This window comes from Coptis chinensis, chromosome 5 (assembly GCF_015680905.1).
Source record: "Coptis chinensis isolate HL-2020 chromosome 5, ASM1568090v1, whole genome shotgun sequence".
Lineage (NCBI taxonomy): Eukaryota > Viridiplantae > Streptophyta > Magnoliopsida > Ranunculales > Ranunculaceae > Coptis > Coptis chinensis.
Window position 1 is genome coordinate 82905411 of NC_141460.1, and position 17844 is coordinate 82923254.

The following is a 17844-nucleotide window of genomic DNA, read 5'->3' on the forward strand; positions in this document are numbered from 1 at the left end:
TAATACTTAACAATTAAAACTTTAAACATTAAGTGAGACTAATTGGTATAACTTCAAATGAACAAACCAAAGGGGTACTGCAAATTGTAAAACAAGACAAAATATCAAAACAAGTCAGATATTGCATTTAAGTTTTGAAAATACCACTATGAACCATTAATAGTGTGTTAGATAAAACATCGATCCAACACTAAGTAAATCAAGTCACAACACATGAGAGTAAACAAATCTAATAAAAAGAAGCACCTTTTATATAAAAGATGCGTCTTTTATCTCATAATCGAAAGTTGGAGAAAACCCATAAGCAAGAACCCCACTTTTTTAAAACAATTGATGAGTAAATTAGTTACCTTGAGCAGATCGAATGACAAAAGCAACGACAGGTTGTTTAATCTTTGGGATACACTGAGAACATAGATAAAATTTTAATTAGAACCCCAAATCAATTATTGAAAAAGGATAGAAGAGGAACAAGAAGGGGGTGGAACATAAGAAAAACAAGAGAGAGGAAGAGAGGACGACTTACCTAGTAAGGAATCGAAACCTTGGCTGTAGCGACAACACCACTTTGTTTTCTGTTTTTCTTTTTCCTTTTCATTCACTTGTTATTGATTTCTCCTTTTTAGGGCATCGGGGTTTAGATGAGCGGCTAGATAAAAAATAATCCCACTTAAGTTTTCGTTATTTCCCGCTTAAGTTTTCCTTATATTTTTAGCAAAGTGATTTTTGTTTTTGACAATTTAATTATTTGCCCTTTTTGTTTATCGACTCTATAACATATACACAAGCATTAGAAAATATAAAAGAAACGTTACATAATATTTACCAACGGATACTTGTATTGCTAACGGTTACTAAATGTTGGTCCATTAACTAACGGATGTATATGTGTTGGTAATGAAAAATCCCAATGGTTGCAAAATAGCCCAAATGGTGTGGGGGAGGGTGTTAATGTTAACCACCTCTGGTCCTTAGCAAGATGCTAAGGTAGGATTGCATAAGCCCATTACTAACCACATCAATTCAAAGGCCTGCAACAATCATTGGGCACAAATTATCACTACTTTCCTTTACATCATGTAACTTTAACGAACACTCAGAGTGAGCTTTTAAGAACAATCGCAACCAATAATCTGTATTGATTAAGGAAGATAAGTATTAAGGAAAACACAATTTAGTATTAAATAGATCTAGAATATAAGAAACTTTAACAAGTTTCAATTGTGCAACGCCTACACAGAATGGACCCCTGCTAAGTTTGCCCCTACATTCAATTCAAAGGCCTGCAACAATCGTGGGCACAAATTATCACTACTTTCCTTTACATCATGTAACTTAACGAACACTCCAGAGTGAGCTTTTAAGAACAAATTTTAAACCAATAATCTGTATTGATTAAGGAAGATAAGTATTAAGGAAAACACAATTTAGTATTAAATAGATCTAGAATATAAGAAACTTTAACAAGTTTCAATTGTGCAACGCCTACACAGAATGGACCCCTGCTAAGTTTGCCCCTACATATGAATTTATAATTGAATTATTTAGCAACCAAGGAAGCAATAAGCTCAAGTGTCATGTCATGTTCAGAACAAGGTTGCTGACTATATAGAAGCAGGGAGATGGAGCATTCCACAATGGATAAAGATTCACTTAAATGATTTTCTTCAGGAGATTGAGGAGGTTGAAATCATGGGGCAAGAAGACAAGATAGTCTGGACATCATCAATCCATGGAGAGTATAGTATGAAAGAGACGTATGAAAGCTTGAGAGTTTGTCGCCAAAGGTTTTCATGGGCCAAAATAGTTTGGTTTTCAAATAGAATACCCGCCACTCTTTTATTAGTTGGATGGCTTTGAGTGGAAAAACTTGAAGAAACTAAAAAGAATGGAAGAAGGTTCAAAGCCGATACGTGTGTTCTATGTTGGTTAATGCCCGAAACAGAAAATCATCTCTTCTTCAGGTGTAAATCGCCAAAGCACGGTATGGAACTTACTCCTGCGAGAGAATGGGATTTAATGAAGAGCGGTTGCTCGACATGGGAAGGAGAGTTGGAATGGGTTGTATCGGTGACAAGAGGGAAAGGGGTATATTCAAGATGGGTTTCAGATTATGCGGAATGCATTCATGTATATGATCTGGAAAGCTAGAAATGATAAAATTATCTTCAACAATAAAAAACGCAGATGCCCACGGATGCTTGAGAACGTGATCGAGACACAAGGACTAAAGCTGCTTTGGGTATGAACATTACCATGACACAAGGCCACGGCTCGGCAGGTTTATGGATAGATGGAACATTGAAGTGGCATTCAAAAAGGAGAAAAGAGAGTATTGCAAATGGGTGCGGCAGAAATGCCAATACATAACATGAACACCTGAGCCGGGACCTTACAAGGATCGGAAGGGGGATGGGGCAATAATTCGCAATAGCAATGGTGAAGTGATAGCAAACAAGTAAAGGCTCACATTTGAAGTGTATTTCGATGATTGAACCGGCAGGGAACCGAGCAAGGCATTCAAATGGCGAAGACGCCGCATCAAAAACTTCGGATCTGATGCATTCGACTAATGTGATATCATTCTTGAACACCAACAAAAAACATCCATGGGTGGTAGAGAAGCTAATCAGAAGTATACAAGCTATGAAGGAAGAGCTCGAGTACTTTAATATTATCCATGTATTCAGGGAAACAAATAGGCTAGCTGACGCTTTGGCACATAACATCCCGTCTAGTAGATACATAGAATTAGTCCCTAGTTCTTTCTCTGAGGATGTAAAGAAAATTATTTTTGATGATGCTTCTGGAAAGCAATATGTAAGGATGTAACAAGCTATTATTTTATATTATGAAAAGGGGTAGGGGACCTCTCTAAAAACCTCGCTTACTGATCAAAAAAAAAAAAAATAAGCTCAAGTGCAAGACAAGTATATGTGGATATATACCATGTCAGGCCATGATACATTGTAAATAATAAACAAACGCATCTCCGACCAATTGAACCCCAAACAATAAGTGAGCTTTGAAAACACTAGGCTTCATAGAGCAAAAGACAGCGAGGACTTAGAAGTTGTTATAGAAACTCAAGTGCACTTGGCTTGGCTCGAGCTAAATTAGAAAGCAAAGAATTCACCATTTTGACTCGACACGTGGCAATCTTTCAACCATTAAACTTTCAAGATCCTATGGTTGTCCGGATGAGTGATTTTGTATGTCAAACATTTATGTCCCTAGAACCCGTTAAAGTGTAAAAAATCCTCGGTAAATAGATATAACTTTGAGTTATCAATTAATCAAAAGTTTTGTATGCATGTAATATTTTCTAACAAGCAAACACACCTAACATGCAGAATTTGGTAAAAAATATAAATAAAAATGAAAAATGAAAAGGCAAAAGGGACTGCAAATGATGCAACTTTCATCTGAACCATGCATATATGGTAATAACTAAACTAGTGCACAGGGAAGCTCATGAATAGGAAATGAGAATCTCTAGTAGCATTGCCGAATCAGATAACAATTTAACAATTCTTTTCAGACTTCCCAAAACATATCAATTGTCTTCCATGACAATAACTTAGGGCGATAAAAATCTTTGAATGTAAAACAAACATTGGTTATACCTTTTGGGAAGCTTTGCGGCTTCTTCACATTTAAGTAACTCTGCATACAAGCCATCGATGGCTAACAGTTCCTCATGGGTACCCATTTCAACAAGTTGTCCTTCCTCCATCACGGCTATATAGTTAGCATTTCTTATTAGGCTAAGACGTCGAGCTATGATAATAGTTGATCGCCCCAACCTGAGAATATCTAGAGCCTCCTGAACAGCCCCTTCTGCTTCAAAGTCAAGGCCACCAGTCACCTCATCAAGAAGAAGAATAGATGTATTTGAAAGCATTGCTCTGGCAACAAAAAGTTTAATCTTTTGTTCTTCCGTTAATACCAACCCAGCTCTGCCCACCTAAAATGCATAAAAATAGAGGAATATCAACAAAAGAATAATTCTTCCATTAATAACTTAATACCAAGCATTAAGATACATGACTTTGCTATGATAATAGTCATTGTTTAAGAGCTCCCCACTCAGAGGTTATGGGGGTGTTCTTTGTGAGAGTTTTCGAGTTTTTTTGGATTGCACTCTTAACGAGACGGGAATATCTATAATTCTAGGACTTCACAAGTTGATACTTTGTATATTGTCAAGATGGAAAATGAGTCGTGGGTTGCATCTTTACTTTTCAAATATAGTTATACAAGAGTTCAATGAATGCCTTTACTTGTATAATTTTCATCAAGGTTGAAAAAAATTTGAACAGAAGAAAATATCACATATATTCTACCTGTGTTTCATAGCCCTTACTTTTCAAATATAGTTATACAAGAGTTCAATGAATGCCTTTACTTGTATAATTTTCATCAAGGTTGAAAAAAATTTGAACAGAAGAAAATATCACATATATTCTACCTGTGTTTCATAGCCCTTCTCAAGGGAGCTGATAAATGTATGTGCATGCGTTGTTTTAGAAGCTTCCTCGATCTGATCGGGCGTGGCAGATCGTCCGTACGCAATGTTATCTCTAATGCTCAAACTTAGTAAAGCAGGCTCCTGTGTGACCAGTCTCATTTGGTTTTTTAACCATTCTAGTTTAAGACTCTTAATATTCTCACCATCCAACAGGACTTCTCCTGAAAGCAGGCCAAAATGCATTCAATATCAAATATGACAGATGATATAGATTAAACATAACTAAAAATTAATAATAATAAAAATTAAATAAATAAAATATTAAATCATTAAAAAAACATGCCAACAGTGTATGAGAAAATGTTCATCCAAATATACCTAATGTAGGATCATAAAGCCTCTCCATGAGAGGAACTATACTGCTTTTTCCTGAACCATTGCGACTAACAAGTGCCACAGTTTTTTTAGCAGGCACAATCAAGTAAAACCCACTTCAGATGGGAATTTCAGGACGAGATAGGTATAGAAACTCAAGTGTAGATGAGAACATTAAAAGCAACAGAATAGTGAGACTTCCAACTCACTCAACATATCTTTTAATATTATTTGCACCAAACATCTTCTGACCACTCATTCTCAACTAGATCTTGCACACATTTATAGACAAAAAAAAAAGACACCTAAAATGGAAAATAAAAGGTCAGATCATATGAAATGTTTATAAGAAAATAAGGAAAATTTCACAACTACTCAATCAAGATATAATAACAATGTATTAAAGAGTCACTCATGCAAATGAATAATTTTCTTTTACTCATAAGGATTTCTAAATGTTTGAGGAGAGATTTTATATTATATTTTTCTTGTTATTTTTAACTTTGTCATTATTTTTTTATCGACTTTTAATTTTCTTGATAACACAGAGACAAACATGCAACCAATTTGAAGTATATGAATGACTAATTCTAGTAAATATGGTCTTGACATTCAAGAGGTAGAAGTTAAGGTTGAGAGAGAAAATTGCTGCTGTGCTTCTGTGTTACCCTTTCCCCCCTATATGAGAAACTTATGTTGGAAATGTGAATGAATTTGTGTCCTCATGGGTTTGAACCCATGACCTTTTGTATCTACTACACTCTAATGTGGGGGGCTTTAGTCCCATTATTGGTTACTAAACTTAAGACTCTTAAGTTTATATTGGTTGTGTCCTTATGGAGGGATAGTGTAGAGATATAAGGAGGTGCTCGCCTTACACAAGGCCTCCTTGGTTTGGGGGCTCTCGGGGAGGTGGGAGCTCGAAGAAAACCTTAGTGGTTTGCCCACACACACGCCGCGAGAGGGGTGCAAATCCACCCAATGGGCTTCAGCGTGGAGTGAAGTCTTTGGGCTTGTTTTTGGTCTTCTTTCCAAAACCAAAATGTGAATCTTTCCTTGATTCGAGTCAAACAATAAAGGCAATAGCCGAAGTTGCTTTTTTGGATCTATAAAACTAAGGTCTCTCTGTTTTAGAAAATACTGAAAACACAACATTATTTTCCTCTCGATTAAAAACTGGTGCGGAGTATCTTTGAGAGTTCTCTGGTGGTCATTGGTGGTGACACGCTCATCCATTTGTTGTATCACAGGAGGCGACGCAGGAGGTCGGCTACCATACATACCGGCGTTTTTAGATCTTAAAGGAAATTGTGCCGAGCACAATCCTCGATGATAAGTTTTACTTCCTTTCTTATTCTTGTTTTTCGATACTAGATTCATACAATCTTAAAGGCGAAAAAAGCGATTGTCTAATAACGATCTGTTATTATCTAGTATTGTGCTCGTTGTTGTTATCTCGCTAAGATGGAAAAACCTAGTGGTAAGTCTCATCCAAACCCCGAGATTTTTGATGGCAGAAATTTTAAAGTATTTGGCGGATGAAAATGCGGTTTTATCGACTACTCACGAAATTGGTTGAATGGATTTCGATTGTGAAACCCGTTTACAATGAAAATGAAGATGAACACAGTGGATTACGGTGGTGTGGAGAGATGGGAAAAGAAAGACTATTTATGTAGAAATTATATACTTGATTGTCTTTCCCTTGATTTGTATGATGTTTATCTTTGTGTAATGATTGCCTCTTGAATTGTGGAGTTTACTTGATAAGAAGTATGCTACTGAAGATGCAGGTTCTAAGAAGTTTCTTGTAGGAAAGTTTCTGGAATTCAAGATGGAAGATGGGAAATCTGTTGTTTCTCAAGTGGAGGAGCTGCAAATAATTATTCATGAGATTTTGCGGGGAAGGTTATAAAATCTGCAAAGGCTTCCAGGTTGCTTCCATCATTGAGAAACTCCCTTCCTCGTGGAAGGAGTACAAAAACAGTCTCAAACATAAGAAGAAAGAGATGACACTAGAAGATCTGATCGTCAACCTTCGGATCGAGGAGGATAACAGGAAGGCTGAACTCAATGTGGAGACTTCCAGAAATGAAGGCTAAAGGCTAACACGGGTGGAAGGTAATTTGCTAGTTCTTCTAAGTCTAAATCAACTAAATTCCCGTCAAAAAGAAACCATATGCGAACAAGAATAAACAGTCCAACCTCACTTTAAAAGAAACCTTACAATCCACGAAATTCATTGCTATGTAATGCGGATCTCGAGGTCATATAGCCCGATTTTATAAATTCAAAAAGGTCCGAATGATGGGAAGAAAGACAAGGCACAAGCAAATGTAGTTCGAGGGATGGTAACTTTTCTGCTGTGGTTCTTGAGGTTAACTTGGTGAGTAACATGGTTTGGTGGGTAGACACTTTGGGGCTACCAAACACATCCGTGGCACTAAAAGTGCATTTCGTCCTTCACTCCTGGGAGAAGGAGAAAGTCCGTTCATGGGTAACTCATCCGCTTCTAGAGTTGAAGGAAAATGGGACATTAATTTGAAGTTCACTTACGGAAATGTTCTTAATTTGAAGGATGTTCTTTATGTTCACGATATTAGGAAAAATCTGGTTTCGGTTCCTTTTTAAGTAAGAAGGGGTTCAAACTTGTCTTTGAGTCAGACAAATTTGTTCTGACTAAGGGGGGAGCCTTTGTGGGTAAAGGTTATTTAGATGAAGGCTTGTTTAAGCTCAATGTAACTGATTTTGATTTAAATAAAGCATCTACTTCTTCTTATATGGTTGAGTCATTTGATCTGTGGCATAGTAGACTTGGACACGTTAATAATGTTTCAATTAAAAAACTGATGCATCTAGGTAACATATCCAAGAATACTATTTCTGAAAATAAGAGATGTGAAGTATGTGTAGAATCTAAATATGCTAGGAAACCTTTCAAAAAGGTAGAAAGAAACACTGAGTTGTTGGCATTGATTCACACTGACCTATGTGATCTTAAAGGTTACATGACTAGAGGAGGTAATAAATATTTTGTTACATTCATTGATGATGCTTCACGTTTGTCATGTTTATCTTCTTAAGAGTAAGGATGATAAGCTTAGCTAAATTTATTTCCTTTAAACTGAAGTTGAGAACCGGTTAGACAAGAAAATAAAAATAGTTAGGTCCGATAGAGGAGGTGAATATTACGGTCCTTTCAATAAATTTTGTGAAAATAATGGTATTGTACATGAGACCATCGCCCCTTATGCTCCCCAATCCAATGGGATAGCAGAGAGGAAAAATAGGACTCTCAAAGATATGATCAATTCAATGATCAATAGCTCACGGGGCTTCTATGAACCTATGGGGGAGGCTTTTGCTAACGGCTGTTATATTCGAATAAGATACCTTTTAAAGAACCTGAGATAAAACTCCATATGAGATGTGGAAAAATAGGACACCGACTTATAGATTCTTTAAAGTGTGGGGGTGTTTGGCTAAGGTATCTATACCAACACCCAAGAGGACTAAACTTGGCCCTAAAACTGTAGATTGTGTCTTTATTGGGTATGCCTGAGAATAGCGGTGCCTACTGAGGTTTTAGTCTTCAAATCTAAAAATAAATTTGTTGATGATAATACCATTATTGAGTCTAGGGATCTTTGTCTTTTTGAGGATAAATTCCCATTTATTGAGAGATCGGGAGGGACTCAGAAGTTCTTCTACACTTGCTCCTAGAGTTCGAGAGAAGATTCTTGAAGAAGATGAAATTGAACTTCGGGAGGAGCAAGAGACCTAGGACTAACACCTCTTTTGGACCTGATTTCCTTACTTTCTTAATAGAGGAGGATCCACCGGACCTATTCGAGAGGCCATGTCATTCGATGCGATTTTTGGGAGAGGCCATTCTAAGTGAATATGAGTCCATTATAACCAATAACACTTGGGAGCTGGTTCAGTTGCCCCCTGGTTGTAAAACTATTGGGAATAAATGGTTATTTAGAAAGAAACTTAAGGCAGATGGATCCATTGATAAATATAAAGCGAGATTAGTAGCAAAAGGCTATAAGCGAGAGAGAAGGGTTTGATTTCTTTGATACCTACTCTCCTGTGACAAGGATTACATCTATCAGAATGTTAATAGCCTTTGCTTCTACTCGTAATCTCGTAATTCACCAAATGGACGTTAAAACGGCATTTCTAAATGGGGAATTACAAGAGGAGATATATATGGATCAGCCAGAAGGGTTTGTCTTAGAAGGCCTTGAGAGAAAAGTTTGTAGGCTAAAGAAATCTCTTTACGGTCTCAAACAAGCTCCTAAACAGTGGCATGAGAAATTTGATAGTGTGCTAATCTCTAATGGTTTTAATATTAATGAGGCGAGATAAATGCATTTATTGCAAATTTGAGGAACAATCACGGTGTAATTATCTGTTTATATGTGGATGACATGTTGATCATTGGAACCGGTTTAGAGACCGTCAATAAGACTAAATCTTTTTGAGTAAGCATTTTGACATGAAAGATTTGGGTATCGTTGATGTCATTCTTGGCATTAAGATAGTGTATAATTCGATGGAATTACTTTGTCTCAATCTCATTATGTGAGAAAATGCTTAAAAGATTTAATCAATTTGATTGTACACACTTGAGAACACCATATGATCCTAGTATACATTTGACAAAAAAAATTTGGATTAGGTGTATCTCCTTTAGAGTTTTCTAGGGTTATAGGTAGTCTCATGTATCTTATGAACTGCACTAGACCCGACATAGCTTCTGTACCGTAAGCAAACTTAGTAGATACACCATAAATCCCGGCAATGAGCATTGGGATGCTCTTATCGGTATTGAGATATTTGAAATATACTTCAAATTATGGTGTTCATTATGGCGGATATCATTGTGCTTGAGAAGTCTGATGATGCCAATTGGATTCTTTGATTCTCGGGAATCTAAATCCACTAGTGGTTATGTGTTCACTATGGCGAGGGTGCAAAGTGTCTTGGAAATCATCTAAGCAAACTTGCATTGCCCGTTCCATTATGGAATCTGAGTTTATAGCTTTAGACAAAGCTAGTGAGGAAGCGAGAGTGGATCGAGAATTTTTTTGATGGATATCCGCTTTGGCTAAAACCGTTTCCCACTGTCTCTATTCACTGCGGATAGCCAATTTTGCTATCTTGAGGGCCAAAAATACTTCCTATAATGGGAAATCTCGACATATTCGTCGAAGACATAACACTGTGCGACAGTTGTTAAGAGATGGGATCATAGCTATTGACTTTGTGAGGTCAAAAGAAAATTTAGCTGATCCTTTAACTAAAGGCCTAGCTAGAGAAATTTGGGTTTTAGTACATCGAGGGGGATGGGGCTAAAGTCTATTAAAGACTAATTGCCTATTTAATTAAATCACCGATAACTGACACCCAACCTTCGTGAATGGAGATCCCAGGATCAAGGTTCAATGGGGAAACAAGTTATCTGCGTGATTTGTGGGGGTACTACACCTAGAGTGAAAACTCTGTACCCATCCCTATGATGTAGTAGTACCTTCTGTATCATTTAAAGGATGAGTGAATACTCTTAATGCTTTCTATAGCTGGTTTTTCCAGTGGGGTGTAAAGATACAGTACACTCCTGATAGAGGCACCTATATGAGTGAGGAAGTAAAAGCCGCTTCCTATGAGAACTTATAGGCTTGTTCTCTAGAGCACTCATGAAACCTGGGAAGCTCATGGCTATACAAGCACTGTTGAGGGAACTCTATGATGATTTTTGAAGTTATGTGTGTTACTGTTGACTAGGCTTACATATAGGTTGAGCAGTTCAAGACTAAGGTCACCGGTCAACTAGTAATCCCGACGGACAAAACCAAGCGAAGGTTCAAGTCATTATGACACCTTGACCCATTCATAACTTCTTCATACTCGGACATTCTTGTTTTGTTTTTCTTTTCTTTCGTTTCTTAATAATTCCATTCATGGGGATTGTTGGAAATGTGAATGAATTTGTGTCCTCATGGGTTTGAACCCATGACCTTTTTGTATCTACTACACTCTAATGTGGGGGCTTTAGTCCCACATTGGTTACTAAACTTAAGACTCTTAAGTTTATATTGGTTAATGTCCTTATGGAGGGATAGTGTAGAGAGATATAAGGAGGTGCTCAAGCGCACACAAAGGCCTCCTTGGTTTGGGGGCTCTCGGCTTGTTTTTGCGGGTGCAAATCCACCCAATTTTTGGGCTTGTTTTGCGTTTTTGGTTTTCTTTCCAAAACTAAACCGTAATGATCTTTCCTTGATTCGAGTCAAACAATAAAGGCAATAGCTTTGAAGTTGCGTTTTTCAGGATCTATAAAACTAAGGTCTCTCTGTTTTAGAAAATCTGAAAACACAACATTATTTTCCTCCTCGATAAAAACTGGTGCGGAGTATCTTTGAGAGTTCCCGCAAAATTTGGTCATTGGCTGGTGACACGCTCATCCACTTTGTTGTATCCGGGAGGCGACGGCTTGAAATTTGGCGGCTACCATACCGGCGGCGTTTTTCGTCTTAAGGAAATTGTGCCGAGCACAATCCTCAGTGATAAGTTTTACTTCCTTTCTTATTACTGTTTTTCGATACTAGATTCATACAACTTATTCACCCGTTCATGATATTAAACATGAGTGGCTGAGAATCCTCTGCACCGATACACCCCGTGCACTATAGCTTTTCTATTGGTATATAATAGAAGACTTTGTTTTGAATGAAGAGACTCTACTAGTACTGAAACTATTCTATGAGACGAGTTTTAAAGTAATACACTGCTAACATTTGTCTATAAAATGCAGAGAGCTCAGAGGTAAAGTTGGAATGTGGAACAAAGTGTGGAACCACCATATTCATCACAAATATAATATGTTTTTACTTCCCAGAAGTATAAAAATCGGACAGAACATGCAAGCTTTGCTGCTAAAAGCATAGGTGTTATTGTGTCAAAATAGCATTGAGCTGAGATGTCCTTGTTACCAGCAAGATATGAAGCCTCTTATGGGAATGTAAATTTGCTAATAAAATATGGGATGGCTATTGAAATGGTTAAAGAATCTGGCAATACTTCACCAATTTCAATGAGGCTATATATCCTGAACTAAACAAATGAGTCTATTCACGTAACAACTATGAAAAGCAGTTGTCTTCCATTCAATGGTGGTGATATGGAAACGTAGGAATTCAATTATTTTTTCAGTAAGAAATTAAACGTTCAATTGAGTTTTGCCAGAGAATGATTTAATCTCTGCTAATGAGTAGAGTTTTCCTAGTTAAGGGGCATTCCTACAACTTGCTTATACACCGAGTTATAAGTTAAAGCTTGAGTAATATTAGGACAACTAGTAGAGCACCTACGCTCACAAATACTATCGGTGACCTCCAATCCACTGGTAGGTTAAGTTTAAACTCTAATGACGTACTGAGAAAAATTATTAAATTATTGTTTAAGATATATATCAGTTTAAGATTATAATGTAATTTCGTATTGGTTATCCAAACAACAATTAAAGAGATAGTAAACTCGTTCAAGCATCTTAAACATTCAAAGAAGATGATCCTTGTAATATAACCTATTACAAATCCATACTTAAAACAACAGAAACCATCTAAAGAATGGAACGCTTAAAAGTACCTCAACAAGTAGGAATTGGAAAACTAAAAGGTTGTAGATTTGTAGTACCTCCGTCCGTCCTAGCATTAAGGGCTTCCCAGCAAGCAACTCACCCAAAATGCATCCAGCACTCCAGAGGTCAACGCCAACATCATAAAAGTGGCCCAATAGGCTCGTGGGGGGCGGTACCATAGGGTGACAACTCTACTAGTCATGGGATGCCTCTAGTCAGGATCATAAAAGGAAGGCAATCCAAAGTCAGCTATTTTAAGTACTCGTTCATTGTCAATAAGAAGATCCGAACCCTTGATGCCACGATGCAAAACACCTCGGTACGTGACAATGCTCAAGCCACGAAAAGTAAGCTTGCTTCATATAACACTTGACTGCAATGGAGAATTAAGGATGACCAACATTCATTCCTATTTCAAGAAAAAGGACAATGCCTTCAAATTTATATGAAAGGTGTTATATATAGACTTTTAGAAGATACCAAGGCAACTTCGAATTAAAAGCTATGACATCGAGATAAGGGCGAAGACAATAGTTTCACTCTCCACCACATGTAGATCATCTCTCTACTCCACGGGCATGCGAGTCACTTTTTAGTTCCCTTTCCTATAATAATTTTGGCAACACTTTTGCTTTTCTTTAAAGCGTACTACGTTTGAGCGTTATTGCATTGAATGAGAGGCTGAACCCCCCAAAACAAAGTTTTATAATAATATGTTTTCAACTAAACCCTCTCTACCTTTACCACTCAACAAAGTTTTATTCAACCCCATATGGTTTCGTTTTGCTGCGATTTATACAGCTAAACTTTTATGAAAGGGAGGGTGTTACCTACTTTGTGAAAAAGTGAAATTTTAGCAAGCCATTTGTGTTGAAACATTTAGGGTTAACCACTATACAACGTCGATAAGGTCATGTGAAGAAAGATTTGATTATTGATCCTATTTGGATTCTTATTAGCATCAAATGGATTAGACATATAAAACTTTTAATTACACCAAGAAATCTGTAGGGAGTTGTCACCAATCCGTTTAAATAGAATCGTTCTCACCTAGAGAAGTACTTTTTTTTTTCGTTGAAACCAACATAGGAACAAAGACCTAGAGGGCTACTTGTGAGAACCCCAAACAACTCTAACCAGGCATAAAGAGGTCACACCACCACCAAGAAAGTCAAACTAACTAAGCAAACCAAGAATACGAAAAATATCAACACCTTCTTCTAAAAGACCCGGACAATGGCACAATCCAAATCATGGAACCTATTAAAAGTAAGTAAATGTCCCAAATCAGCTAACAAAGAACATTATCGCCAATTCATGGAAGACATAAACTCCCATAATCTTGTTATTAGCCCTAAAATGGTGGTGCAGAAATCTAGTTTTGGAGTCACAATAACCCACGCAAAAAACCGTTAAAAGGCTTGGAATCTTCACTTGAAGGCTTGGAAATGGACCAACTACCTTTGGGTGACCGACTTGAAATCCCACATTGGTGATCACCTTTTTCGTTTCATTTGAAGGAAGTCATTTCTTGCCAAAACTAAGTATCCACAAATGGATATTGCACCCCCACTAAATAGAGATCCCCTCCACCTAATAGAAATCCAACCACCAGGTCTCTTGTCTTGCTCCCCACTCTTTTTCTTGTCCATCTAGTTTCAGATAATTGTTACGTCCCAGAGGTAAAAACATCTATGTCGAACTAGACTCAGTGTGGTAGGTGAGTGTACGAAATGAATTAAAAATATGTGTCAATGAGTATTCGATCGTATCATCATATACTTATGAAATTTATGGATAACATATTCCAAATTGAAATAAAGTGTGTTTGCCTTTCTCTCGATAAATAATTGCCTCGCCCACTGAGAACGGTAAATGGCCTTTGCATTTTAATATACTACGTAAGTCAAATCAAATAAGTAAATCAAGTAGTCCGAAAACAAAAACAAAATGTTAACACTCAATGGAGCAAAAAATACCGCATACTTTAGTAAATTTGATCCCAGAAGAAGCAACAAGTCCAGCAAGATCATGCTCTATATATTCAAAAACCAAGATCAAGTTCAGCAAGATCGAGTTCTTCCAACTATCCAATGGTTCTACCATCTAAAGAAGAACAGGAAGAAGAAATTTCTGCATTACTTTACCATCTAAAGACACACGCGAATCGAAGAGAAAATTCCCACTATAACTTTTTTATTCTCTGGATGCACTTCTCGTATGATTTTCTGAAGTGGGACGTGGGAGTATATCTTTTTTTTTTTTTTTTTTTTTTTTTTTTCCGCTAATAATCTGGAGTGATATACCTTTTTTACCCCTTTAATGCCACCTAAACAACCGGTTGTAAGTTGTAAAATGAGTGGCCCAAAAGCGTATGAGAAATATTTCTTCCAAGACTGAAGAACAATACAATATATCTACACTATATGATAGCCGGATCTTTAGGAGGAAAATAATTTCTCAACCGAACTGTGTATTTGTAATCTCTTTATTTTATGATTTTAGAACCACCTCCTTTAATTATTCTAATCAGTTCATTCCTTTTTAAATAATTTACCAAAAACTCTCTCACTTTATTGAACCACCTCCCTTAATTATTCTAATCAGCTCATTCTTTTTAAATAATTTACCAAAACCTCTCTCACTTTATTGAAATTAGAATTAGCTTCATATTATTTAAAATAATTTAGAAAACTTCATTCACGTTACTCAAATTATATTCAACTCGTCCTAATATTTTTATATTATTTTTTAGATTATAACTAGAATTCAAAAAATCATACTATCATACAGATGTTAAAGCGACAGGTTTAAAATTTGGAAAAAACACCGATGCGTAGTACGGTTCGCATACTCGTTTGTAATATATGAAGAAACCAACTGGAAATCTTGCAAGTGACTATATTGATCTTGAAGGTTAGTTTTTATTTGTTTATGTTACAATACAATAGTGACATTTCATAATCTTTTAGGAGAATATATTAGTTGCAATAGTCTTTTCAGATCACACCTACGTGAAGAATAAGGGTTGATATTTGCTGGATATGCTCTACTCACATTGGGTATCATTCTCAAAATTTCTCATTCATACATTTCTAACCTGTGCCAAAATTGTGCTCAAGTTTGGTTGGTCCACATATTCTCAACTCTTTTGATAAGGTTAGACGTTTAAAAATGAGGCAAGTTTTTCAGAGGATGATCTCGATGTTAGGAAGATCAAACTCATCAAAAACCAGCCCCTTATACATTGTGTAGGTCCAATTTGAAAGTCCAGTTGGGAGGAAAAGATATCAAATTCACATTTAGTAGTTTGGGGTCAATTAAAATAATCCCAGTATTACATATATCTTTTAATTTGACGAATTAATCCTGATCCCTGAATGGTTAGTATAACGATATTCCCTTTCAAATATTGCTACTGTTGTTTCATTGTTTTGCATGCTCAATGTCATAATGATTTTCCAACTTGAATTTTGAGACTGAATTAGTACCATTGTCTTCCTCATGAATGTGTTTTCTTTTATTGTCTTGTCTATGTATGCACCTTTTGTGTAATTCTAGGATTTCCACTATAGCTTTCTCTTTAATTGCATTGTGTTATGTTTAGAATTCTGATCTACATTTTCTTCATTTTTTTTTACAATTTTTTTTTCTCTTGAAAACTATTGGAACGTTCTGATCCTCCTAATGTTATTATATAGTGGAACGTCGAATTGCTACTAGCAAGGCTATTACGGATGCGGAGGTTGAACATCTCTTGACTCGGCTGCGTTTGCTTCAATCAGGGTTCAACAGTGAACAACTGCAAGCTCCTGCTATTCAGTTTTTCAAAGAAAATATGCCAAATCTTATTTTTTAAAATAAATGAGAAAGATGAACGATTTGAATTGAAATGGAAAGATAAGGATGGTAATTTATCTGTTAGCTACAGTGCTGAAAGAAATATGCATGAGTCTCTTCTACAACAGATGTCTAAAGCTTATCCTGATTTTGCACCTGGAGTACCTCAAGGCGGTGGCTTTGATTATTCAAGTCAAGCAGGTGTGTCTACAATTTGGTTAATATATATCTACAGAAAAAGGGTTTTGTACAAAGGGCACCGACGCGATGAATGAAGAGCTCATTTTTGGTGTAGATGATCTCTCCACCATTGATATCATCCTCACAGAAAATTAGCTCATTTGAACATTTCTGACCATGTTAAAAATTGATTTCAATCTTTGAAATTATTTGATGGTCCAGAATTGTTCAAGTTTGGATCCATTTTTTACAAGGTTTGAAATGTCAATAAATTGAATTTTTGTGAGGATGATCTCTATGTGGAGGAGACCATATCCATCAAATATCAGCACTTAAGTCATCCTCTAAGGTCACCAAAGGACCCTTTGTATAATCCTTTGTGCAAAACCCTTTGTATGTAGATCCTGTCCCATTATATATTTTGGTTTTTGAGTTTTGCTGTTTCTCAGTGCGAGTCTTTGTCTTTTGACAGTGAATACTATGAATCTTTTAGGTGCAGCGGACTTTCAAATTCCAGATTTTGTATGCTATCACGCACCATATTCATTATTTATGTGCTTTTTATGATTTAAAGCTCACTTTAGTATTATCGTCACCTGTCTTTAATTTGGTTTTCCTTATTTGGGATTTTGCTGCTAGGTAATGGAAGGGCCATCAGAGTCTCAGATGCTTGGACTGCAAAATGCTTTCCAAACTCCCTGGGGTTTGTAACTTTCATATATATATATATATATATATATATATATATAATACTGTAAACTGTTTACATTGGTACCAAATATTAAGTTATATGTATATAACTTAAGCTGTTTGGTAGAACCAGGGTCGCTCAAATAGGTAGCAAAGTAGGCAATTGCATAGGGCCCCCAAGTCATATGCTCAAAATGGCCCTATTTGAATCACAACTTGTATTGTTACTGATCAGTGAAGGGCCCATGTAAGCATCAGAGAGGCTGTGAAGTTCCTCCAATTTAATAGATATAATTATAATGCACTATATGTGAACAAAATTTGTTTTGAGTGTGTAAATTGAAAAGGATACAGAGAAGTTTATGCATAGATTCTGGATCTTTATAGTGCCAACCTTGTGTCATCTTTTTGTTGGCGATTACATTTGGTGCAATTTAAATATAAATCCCAGATATTGGGAACTGACTAACTATTTTGTAAACAACAGGGTGAACAGGCGTATTCACAGAGACTGTCTGTTGGTATGACTCCCAAAACTCTCAGGTTACCAAAGCCTGGGGAGATGCTTCTCTCTGTCCGAGGTTCTCCTCTTGGTGTGTACAAGGAGGATGGCATGGAAGCAATTAACGGTATGCCTTATATC

The 17844-nt window shown here is 36.5% G+C and overlaps 1 protein-coding gene and 1 pseudogene across 2 annotated transcripts in view; one reads left to right on the top strand and one right to left on the bottom strand.

The window, feature by feature from the left end:
• LOC147499364 (BEACH domain-containing protein C2-like) overlaps positions 1–17219 on the top strand; it is a 38170-nt pseudogene extending 20951 nt beyond the window's left edge. The window contains exons 6-8 of the transcript XR_015195837.1: positions 16193–16532; positions 16984–17033; positions 17151–17219. The product of XR_015195837.1 is annotated as a BEACH domain-containing protein C2-like (transcript). The remainder of the gene's footprint in view (positions 1–16192; positions 16533–16983; positions 17034–17150) is intronic.
• LOC147499366 (ABC transporter B family member 20-like) lies at positions 588–12624 on the bottom strand. Its single transcript, XM_086559127.1, has 4 exons — positions 12548–12624; positions 4472–4692; positions 3627–3967; positions 588–649 (listed from the first exon to the last, which is right to left on the bottom strand). The coding sequence occupies exons 2-4, from the start codon at positions 4628–4630 to the stop codon at positions 595–597; spliced, it is 555 nt and encodes a 184-aa protein (XP_086415253.1). The 5' UTR covers positions 4631–4692; positions 12548–12624; the 3' UTR covers positions 588–594.
• Positions 17220–17844: the final 625 nt, after the last annotated feature.

Coding starts and splice junctions, on each gene's coding strand:
- LOC147499366 (XM_086559127.1), bottom strand. CDS start 4,630: ATGAGACTGGTCACACAGGAGCCTGCTTTACTAAGTTTGAGCATTAGA. Junction 3,968..4,471: donor AGAAGGGCTATGAAACACAG/GTAGAATATATG, acceptor TATGCATTTTAG/GTGGGCAGAGCTGGGTTGGT. Junction 650..3,626: donor GCCGCAAAGCTTCCCAAAAG/GTATAACCAATG, acceptor TTTTTTATCTAG/CCGCTCATCTAAACCCCGAT.